The sequence below is a fragment of the Physeter macrocephalus genome, chromosome 4, assembly GCF_002837175.3.
Source record: "Physeter macrocephalus isolate SW-GA chromosome 4, ASM283717v5, whole genome shotgun sequence".
Classification (NCBI taxonomy): Eukaryota; Metazoa; Chordata; class Mammalia; order Artiodactyla; family Physeteridae; genus Physeter; species Physeter macrocephalus.
The window spans coordinates 64018026-64028586 of NC_041217.1; the positions used below are offsets into that span (position 1 = coordinate 64018026).

The following is a 10561-nucleotide window of genomic DNA, read 5'->3' on the forward strand; positions in this document are numbered from 1 at the left end:
ACTCCCCCCACACCCCCCACCCCACCCCACCCCCTGCATCCATGGAATTAGAAATCTTATGTGGAGTGATACCTCAAGTACTAAATGTTTACTTTTATCAGTAGTGTCCTTAGATGCATGTATTCTACCAGTGAGAAAGGTACATTATTTGCAGAGTAACAACTGTTAAACCAACAGCAAACTTTTCAATGGCATAAAGTCCAGAAGACAGTGGGATAATATTTTTAAAGCTGGGGAAAATAATTATCAACCTAGAATTTTATGTACAGCTAAACCAGAAGTTTGGGAGCAAAACTGGGGAAAATATTTTCAGAGCTACAAAATCCAAGGTAGTTGAATTACCAAAGGATATATTTCAGGGATGGGAAAGAATACGAGGGGGAAGGTGTGGGATCTAAGAAACGATGGTCAACACAGAAATTGATAAAATATATGGATAAATTTAAATATTTTATGGATTATCTAGTTTAAGGATTATCTCAAGACAACCCCACAAAGTAATTACTGTTCTTGCCCACATTTAACAGATGAAGAAACTGAGGCAAGAGAGGTTAAGTAACTTGCTCAGCATCCCTTAGCTAGTGAATGGCAGAGTTAGGATTCGAACCCAAGCAGTTTAAAGCCATGTAGTCCAGGCTCTCAAATGCTGTGTTGTATTATAACATCCCAATATAGCATGTGGTGAGTCTCTTCCCATCTCTTTCCCTTATCTCCTCAGCTAGAGTATATGAGCTCTAAAGTTGAGGCTTTGTCTTTTTTTGTTGTTGTTCGTGTTTCCTCAAAGCCATCACATGGGTGGGAGGGAGCACAGCAGGAGCTCATTGAAAGCAGATGAAATGGAACAGAAATCTCTATTGCAAGGTTACCTTTATCAGAAAAGATGCCTGGTAATGGATAGTGATAACTTCTCATGGTCTTTTCTCCATGTCATTAACTGTTCCAGGCAAAATAAAAATTAAAAGGGTGATAAAGAAGGAAACGATGGGCTTCCCTGGTGGCGCAGTGGTTGAGAATCCGCCTGCCGATGCAGGGGAAACGGGTTCGTGCCCCGGTCCAGGAAGATCCCACATGCCGCGGAGCTGCTGGGCCCGTGAGCCATGGCCGCTGAGCCTGCGCGTCTGGAGCCTGTGCTCCACAACGGGAGAGGCCACAACAGTGAGAGGCCCGCATAACACAAAAAAAAAAAAAAAAAAAAAAAAAAGAAGGAAACGATGACCATGATAACAATGATGAGAAAATGATGGAATATCTAAAATAAAGCATAAAAAGAGAAGAAACAACCACACTCAAAATTCTGCCGTTAACTTGTAAAGTGAAAATATATAGTTCATCCTACCATCAGCCCTCTTAGGTTTTGAAGCTGGTGCTTTCTAATCAGATTTCTAATGGATGTTGAGGTTTTCATAAAGTATATTTCAGTGGAAGAGGGTAAATAAAAGGGAGAAGTAAAAAAGGAGAAGGAAGGAGGAGAGAGAACATCTATTCACCCTATTCCTAAAAGGACACAATAGCAAGGATGTATGCAGAGGAAACAGAGCTATCACATCACAAGAATGTAAATTCAAGGAGATACTAAGGGCTACTGTAGCCTCACAGTTAGCTTTTTTATTTACTTGCCCTGAAAAATTTTCAAGACTAGTCATCTGGGTGACTAAATCCAGACCATCACTGAATTAATGGAGATTACATTTCAAGCCAGAGAAGCCTCTGAACAGCTCTCAAAACACGTGGTTTGGCTACTTTGCTTATGTATAGGATAGATTGTCCCCTTCCTAGTTAAAAGAAAATCAAGCATTATTAATATTTACATTAGGCTACTCAGGTTGTGGTCATAATATACTTAGTAGTAAACTTTTTAAAAATGCAGGTAAACCTAAATTTATTAACAGATAAGACTTCAAAATCTAAGCCAGTTTGAAACCTGGAAAGCAAACGAGTGTACTCATATGCCTTTGACCAGATTGTGGTTCCTCTTCTCTCATTTGTAAATTATTCTCTTCAGTTTGTTTAGGGATTTAAAATGACATCAGTGGGTTGATGAGCATCCAGAATTTTCCCTTACATCCAAATCAAAATCATTTTGTCACAGACTAGAGTATAGTAGGGTTTCTTCAACCTAACTTAAACTTAAATTGTGTATTTCAGTCCTGCCCTTCAATACAAGTGAAAGCACCGTATACTTTCTCCTTTTTTGGATTAATTCTGTGTAAGTTATAGTCTTTTATTTTTTTTTAATTTACTTCTTGCTTTGAGTTTTAAAGCTTTTTAGAATGGAAAAAAAACCTCAAAAATAAATGAAAGTTAAAAAAATGTATAGTATAAAGAACACCCAGATACTCATTATTCATCTTCAGCAATTAATTCATGGCCAATCTTATGTCTACCCCTTCTTGCTTCTATTCCTCTTATATTATTCTAAAGCAAATCCTAGGCATTGTATCTTTTACTCATAAACGTTTCAGGGCTTTAAAGAATATCTATGTCTCTCTATATATCTCAATACCATTTTCATACTTTAAAAAATTGACAATTACTTGATAGGATAATTGTCTATAGATGTCAAATTTTTTTACAGTTTTTTTGAATCAGTTGGTTGACAAGCATTGTAAATCTCTTCTAATCTATTATCATGGTTCTCAAACTAGAATACATCAGAATCACCTAGAAACCTTGTTAAAACAGACTGCTGGGCCCTACTGCAGAGTTTCTGATACGTCTGCAGTGTAGCTTGAGAACTTGCACTTCTAACAAATTCCAGGGTGATGCTGATGTTGGCTGGTTTGCAGTCCACTCACATTTTAGTTCCCCACCATCTCTCTTTCATTTCCCCCCTTGTAATTTATTTGTTGAAGAAACTGCATTGTTCCCCTGTAGGGTTTCCCTCAGGTTGAAATTTGCTGATTGCATGCCTGTTTTACACACTGTTGGTTGTCTCTTTTTGTAATGTTAGCTTTTGCTAATCACTAATTACTAATAATTAGGGATTGAAAAATTATGATACTCTACTATCTCTTCATTTATTAGGTAAAAATACCTCTATAGGTAGAAGCATCCCTTCATCTACCGTTTGGTTACCCAGTGTTAAATTTTATAGGAAAGGCAGACTAAATGCGTGATGATCTGGTTTTCAAAATAATGAGCTGTTCACTCTAATGCTCCAGGGGTGAAGAGTGTGTGTGATTAGCAGTTCATAGGTTTAAACATTCTTGATTCATTTCAGTTCACTGAAGTTATTTTTCTTGCGGATGCTCAAATTGTCCTAATTTTGGCCAGCGAGAGGCTCTTTAAACTGGCTCCTGGGGCTGTTTGACATGACCCTAGTTTTCATTGGTGGCATCCTTGCTAAGTGATATGACAAGATGTTCCAGGGCCACCTCATATTTCCTGCCTGACCAGAAGGCAACACTTTCTTCAAGGAGGCCTGATTATTTTTACTGGGGAATGGTATTTGGAGACTGCAGTCAGAGCATAAAGATGCTCGTTGAGACTGGGTTACTAGGTTTCTAGGCCCTTTTTGTGGACTAAGATAGGTAATATGTTTTGTTGTTGTTGTCTTAAGATAAAATGCATAATGAGTTTATACCAGTATTCTATGCCCCTCTTAAATTCCGAGCTACAGAGTTTTTCCTTAATTTCTTTAACCTGTCTCTCTTAATTCTCACTGTAAGAATTCCAGTTTTCATTGCCAGAAATGATAGAATATCATATACTTAGTCTTTAGCGTAATCCCACAATATCCACCCAAAAGTCTCAGAATATCAATACCAACATTACTACCAACAATATAATTACTGAAAATAGTTGAAGTTTTTTTGGGGGGGAGGGTAGGGGGTTTCTTTAAAATACATCCCACTCCAGGTTTACAGTCAGATTACTGAAATTTCAGATTATCTGGAATAGTTTCTTTTTTGAGTTTCTCATTCATGTCCTCATCGTTGTCCCCTTAATTTCCCTGAAGTAGCCTCCCAGGTAGTCTCCTTTACTCTGGTCTCTCCTGGCTCATCATCCATCCTGTAAAGTCAATAGTCTTTCTAAAATATAAATCTAATTGTGTTGCTCCTCCAAGGAAAGTTGTCCACCGGCTCCCAGTAACCTGTAAGTAAATGTAAACTATTTAGCATAGAAAATCATCCTAGTCTGGATCTCCAACCTCTCTCACCCCTAGGATCTACCCTTCTCCCATCCCTGTCTCGCATACATCCTAGGCTCTAGTCAAGCAAATTTATTTTTTAAATTCTGCATTTTTCACATTTTTAGACTTTATTACCTTTGTTTTCTCTGCCTGAAATATTCTTCCTCTTATTTGCCTGATTTTCTCATGTTTCCTTCTCAACTCAGCTCAAGCATCTCCTCCTCCTAAAGGTTTTCTCTGACCTTTATGTGGTCATGTTAGGTTTCTTTTCCCTGTATCTGTTTGAGCTTTTCATATGAGTCATTTATTAAAAATGGGCAAATCTCTTAACTTTCTAAGCCTCAATGGCCTCGTCTGGAAAATGGGATGAACACTCCAGTTAAAACTGTCATATCCAACATCACTCATCTGAGTCTTCAGCTGGATTCTCTTAGTTCCCTCTGAAAAGCCTGCTGCCTGATGCCCACAGCACACTGGACACTCTCAGCCGCACGTATGCACTTTAGCTCTTACCAGGGAATTGTATAACGTTACTTGTTTTACTTGTTAATTTTAATTATATACACTAAGTATTGTGTAAATTAATGAAATACGAATGCAAAAAAGAGAATTGTGTCCATGAAAACTAATTTGAATGGTTTGGAATGACTCAATAAAAGCAAATTGCTAAAAATAATTGCTTTGACTTACATATGGATAAAATAACAGAGACTGAAAAAAGTAATAAAAGTTTAGAAAGATTCAGTACTCATATTCATTCTTAGTGTTTTAATTCATACTTCACTTTAAAGAAACCAAAACTGGAAATCAGAGGTGATACATTTTCGTCTTAAAAACATTTTATTTTAGGAAAGCATTGCCACAAAACATGGAATTTTCATCATCACAAGTTCTGTTTAGGGACTTCCCTGGCGGTCCAGTGGTTAAGACTCCATGCTTGCACTGCAGGGCACACGGGTTCAATCCCTGGTTGTGGAACTGTGATCACGCATGCTGCGCGGCATGGCCAAAAAATAAGATTAAATAAATAAATAAGTAACTTTTAAAAACTCTGTTTAAATTCTTCCAGTCTTTGAAACCTTTGAGTTGCAAATGTTTGATTCTGTTGTTTTATTGCTATAAACTATGCATGGAAAACAAAATAAAGATAAGGGTTCTTTGAAATGAATGAGCCAGTCATGATGAATCAAACAAACGACAGGTGATGCATTATGGGTTTGGTGTATACAAAAAAAGAAAAAAGGGACTTCGCTGGTGGCGCAGTGGTTAAGAATCCGCCTGCCAATGTAGGGGACACGGGTTTGAGCCCTGGTCTGGGAAGATCCCTCGTGCCACGGAGCATATAAGCCCTTGCACCACAACTACTGAGCCTGCGCTCTAGAGCCCACAAGCCACAACTACTGAAGCCCGCATGCCTGGGGCCCATGCTCTGCAACAAGAGAAGCCACCGCAATGAGAAGTCTGTGCACCACAACGAAGAGTAGCCCCCGCTCGCCGCAACTAGAGAAAGCCCGCGCGCAGCAACAAAGACCCAAAGCAGCCAAAAATAAATAAATTTATTTAAAAAAAAAACGAGACTCAAAAAAATAGGCTCATATTCAGGGAAAAAGCCTTGACCGTACATCAGAAGTGAATAGGTATATATTTGTTACAAGTTAGAAGTGTCTGAAGTACATACGAATTTTTTTTCATGATTCTGTAATTAACTTTTTAGATTAACATACAAATTACTAGTTCTAGTCACATCAGCTACATGGATTTTTCCCTCATAGTGTTTTGGATGGATTATATAAAGCAATTGACATTATGCCTGGCATATTGAAAGCATTTGATCTTCAAACACAGCAGTCCTATAAGGTAGATAGGATATCTTTTTATTGTCCTGATTTTCTGTGTGACAGATCAGGTTCTGAAATGTTGTGATGTGTCCAAGATCACAGCAAGTGGCAGAACCAGGAAGAGCCTTAAGCTTCAGGGTCCATGCTCTTTCTACTAGAGCATCCGGTAGGCTGACTCCATTGGGTCTACAGTATAAGACTGCTGAGCTGGAATCCTGTCTGGACTTGTTACCCTTTATGCAAAATGTCTTCATGTAAGGCAAGCTGGGGTTCCCAGGGAGTATCATTTAAGTGACTATCACTGTCTCTTTTCCCTCTCTTTTTAAAAAACTTCCCCACATTCCTGTTTCACCATCTGAATGGTACATATTAACGTGACTTTGTGAATCTTAGAAGAAAAATTTAAATTATTAAATCAGGAAATTGTCCACCTGTCACAGATGAATGTGGAAGAGGATAAACATGTCTACTAAGAGATGATGTTTTTTAATTTCAAAATTGCTTTTTTAAATTTTTATTTTTCAAACATTTTACTGAAGTATAGTTGATTTACAATGTGTTAATTTCTGCTGTACAGCAAAGTGATTCAGTTATACAAATATACTTTTTCATATTCTTTTCCATTATGGCTTATCACAGATGATTTTTTTTTAATCTTTGAGTCTTTAATTTCTTTTATTTTTGGCTGCGTTGGGTCTTCGTTGCAATGCACAGGCTTCTCATTGCGGTGGCTTCTCTTGTTGCAGAGAACGGGCTCTAGGCGCGCAGGCTTCAATAGTTGTGGTGCACGGGCTCATTAGTTGTGGCTCATGGGCTCTAGAGCACAGGCTCAGTAGTTGTGGCGCACAGGCTTAGTTGCTTCGTGGCATGTGGGATCTTCCTGGACCAGGGCTCGAACCCGTGTCTCCTGCATTGGCAGGTGGATTCTTAACCACTGAGCCACCAGGGAAGCCCGATTCTTTAATTTTTTTTTCAATTTTATTTTTGGCTGTGTTGGGTCTTAGTTGCGGCATGTGGGATCTTTCATTGCAGTGTGTGGGTTCTGTAGTTGTGGTGCATGGGCTTAGTTGCCCCACGGCGTGTGGGATATTAGTTCCCCAGCCAGGGTTCGAACCCGCGTCCCCTGCATTGGAAGGTTTATTGCTAACCACTGGACCACCAGAGAAGTTCCAGAGATGATATTTTGAATGGCTGCTTTCTGAAGATGAGAGGCTAAACATATTTTAAACCAGAAAATTATATTTGGATCCAAGGCCCATCTGGCTGCTTATGAATGTAATCAAAGGCCTTTTTTATGCAAGTGATTCTTAGGTTTGTAATTAATTACTGCAACCATTTGCTGAACAGTCATCGACCATAAATAGAGATCATATCAAGAAGGTTGAAAAAGCCTAAAACCTGCTTGAGCTGGTGACAGACTGTTCCATTCTAGAGAAAATTTCACATTTTTAAGCAAAATAGGACAATAACTTTAGAGCAGTGGTTTTGAATTTTTTTTGACCACAATCCATGGTAAGGAATACCATTATTGCAACCCAGACACTGAAGTTTCATGAAACAATGTTTACCTCCTATATGCACTTTGATAATTTCATACTTTCATTTTTCAAAAAATTTGGTCACATTCTTTAAATGCAGTTCTGCTCTTTTTTGATAACACTGCTCCAAGAACACTCAGATATAAACAGTAAAGTCAGCTTGGACAGGGAAATGGAAATTCCACTAGCTTCCCTATTCCCATTTATATCCCTTGACTCAGGGGTGATATTTAAAATATAAAAATATCATTTAAAAAGTCAGCTTGCCAAAGAGATCCCTCTGAAATTTTATTTTCCATATTCACACCAATTTTTCTAACTTTATAAAATCACTGTATCTACAAAACATTTTGGTCTCAATCTACTAGTTTTACCACCTACTAATAGGTGGTACTAGGTAGTTTGAAGAAAAAAAAAAGAAGACGGAGAGATCTCTTTGGAACTTGAATTAGGAAATTTGGCTGATGTCAAATTTGGGACAATAGAACAGAAAACACTGCTTAAATGTGGTGGGCTCATCTAAGACTGACTATATTATGTTAACCAGTAATTGGGTTTTTTTTTTAAATTTTATTTGTTTATTTATTTTTGGGTGTGTTGGGTCTTCGTTTCTGTGCGAGGGCTTTCTCTAGTTGCAGCGAGTGGGGGCCACTCTTCATCGCGGTGCGCGGGCCTCTCACTGTCGCGGCCTCTCTTGTTGCGGAGCACAGGCTCCAGACGCGCAGGCTCAGTAGTTGTGGCTCACGGGCCTAGTTGCTCCGCGGCATGTGGGATCCTCCCAGACCAAGGCTCGAACCCGTGTCCCCTGCACTGGCAGGGAGACTCTCAACCACTGCGCCACCAGGGAAGCCCATTCCAACATATTTGATGGAAAGAAGTCACACTTTGGCTAAAGCCTTTCTAGAAACTTGATTATTCTTTATTTTTAAAATTAGCCCCAATTACTGGGGCTTCCCTGGTGGCCCAGTGGTTGAGAGTCTCCCTGCCAGTGCAGGGGACACGGGTTCGAGCCTTGGTCTGGGAGGATCCCACATGCCGCGGAGCAACTAGGCCCGTGAGCCACAACTACTGAGCCTGCGCGTCTGGAGCCTGTGCTCCGCAACAAGAGAGGCCGCGACAGTGAGAGGCCCGCGCACCGCGATGAAGAGTGGCCCCCACTCGCTGCAACTAGAGAAAGCCCTCGCACAGAAACGAAGACCCAACACACCCAAAAATAAATAAATTAATTAATAAACTCCTACCCCCAACATCTTAAAAAAAAAAAAATGTGTTGGAATGATGCTTCCTGGATGATGAGAAAACACAAGAACCTGAAATTAATGTCAGGATGTAATTACATACATTCATTCACGCATCAACCAGGCACACACAGGGCACCATCTTTGTGCAAGACCCTGTGCTGGGGGCATAGTGGCCACAAATGTAAGTTGAGTAGGATTCTATGTTCAAACAACTGAAAACTTGTGGCTACTGTGTCAGTTACCTTATTTTTAAAAAGAGGATGATAATTCCTTCAGTGGCCTGCTACTCACAAAATTGTTATAAAGATGAAATGAGAAATAGATATATACTTTGTAAATTATAAAGGGACATTAGTAAAAACAGTTGAACAAGTAAAATGTTCAATTGTTTTATTTCTATATATACTAAGCAATCATTTGACAATTTGTTTTTCTTCCCCTTTAATCATCAATTTATAATAACTCGAGGTGGCAGCTAGAAGATTTTCTTTCTGAAGTTCATTTGTCTAAAAGCTTTAACTGTATTTAGTAAAATGTTCCTGATAAAAAGTGCTAGACTTGTAGGTGAACAAATTTTATTTCCTTCTAGTCTTGGTTGTACCCTATGTCCACAGGATAATTTAACTAAAAATGTTATCTTCCAATAAAAAATAATGAACCAACTTCCTGCTTATCTCAGTAGATAGGATTTATTGATGCACAATAAAGATTTAAAAACACCCAGAAGACTTCAAAATAACGTGAAGTACTATTAGGTCACTCTTAAAAAATTACATGGCTACAGATATAGAGGTCATAATCTCTATAACTCTGATAAGACTCAATCCTTAAAAATTCTAACAATGTGAATATCACTTCCCCAAGGTGATTCTTCTCAGTCACATCAGAGCAACTCAACAACACCAGGGAGGTGCAGAGATTAATAATACATAGTCAATATCCTCTAGGAGAAAGGATGAACAGCAGTAATGATTGTGGTATACAGTGCAATAGAGGTAGCTACACAGAGAGAAGGAGACCATTGATTCTGTTTGGGGAGGGTTGGGAGATATGGGTTAGCAAAAATTAGTAAAAAAAAAAAAAAAAACAAAAAAACCCTGCCTTCAAAGAGCTTAGAGTATAGATGGGGCAGCATTTGCTTGACTCAGCCAAGTATGGCAAGTAGAAATGAACATAATGTGTTCTAGGAAATAGAGGAGAATATCTAACACAGGTCCAAGAAAGGGTTCTGAAAGAGGTGACAGGAGCCAAATTCTAAAGGAATTATTGGAGTTGGCTGAGAAAAAGTTGGAAGAAAAGCATCGGAGACAGAAAGAATAATGTACAAGAAAGTAAGGAAGCAAGAAAGAGCAGGTAGTTTAGGATGACTGGAGCTCTGGGGATACGTGGGGAACCAGCAAGCCATGAGGCCAATTCCTGACCAGCTAAGGGGTTTAGGTTGAAAGCTCTAAGCCATTGATCACAAGAAGAGAAATTGCATGATCAGATTTCCATTTTAAGCTCACTCTGGTGGCAGGGTGGACAGAGATTAGGAAAGGCAAGCCTTTGGACAGATTAGGAAGCCATTCATTCATCACGTGTATGTTAAGTGCCTACTGTGTGCCAGGACACTGGTCATCAAAAATATACATGGTTACACTTTCATGGAGTTCCACTCTGGTGGGGGAAGTAGACGTCAAACAAATGAACACATAATTACAAAATATAGGTATTCTAAATCACTGTGAGAGAGTAGGACAATGTGACTGTGGTACATCTCTGCTGTTGCTGACTGCCCAACATTCCTTCCTTCTTTTTTTTTTTAAATTATTT

General features: G+C 39.0%; 1 protein-coding gene across 1 annotated transcript in view; it reads left to right on the top strand.

Moving 5' to 3' along the window:
• Positions 1-4714, top strand: part of TMCO1 (transmembrane and coiled-coil domains 1) — a 60746-nt gene extending 56032 nt beyond the window's left edge. The window contains exon 8 of the mRNA XM_055084238.1: positions 2146-4714. Within this exon, the coding sequence (XP_054940213.1) occupies positions 2146-2217 (72 nt within the window). The 3' untranslated portion in view covers positions 2218-4714. The remainder of the gene's footprint in view (positions 1-2145) is intronic.
• The last annotated feature ends 5847 nt before the right edge of the window (positions 4715-10561 follow it).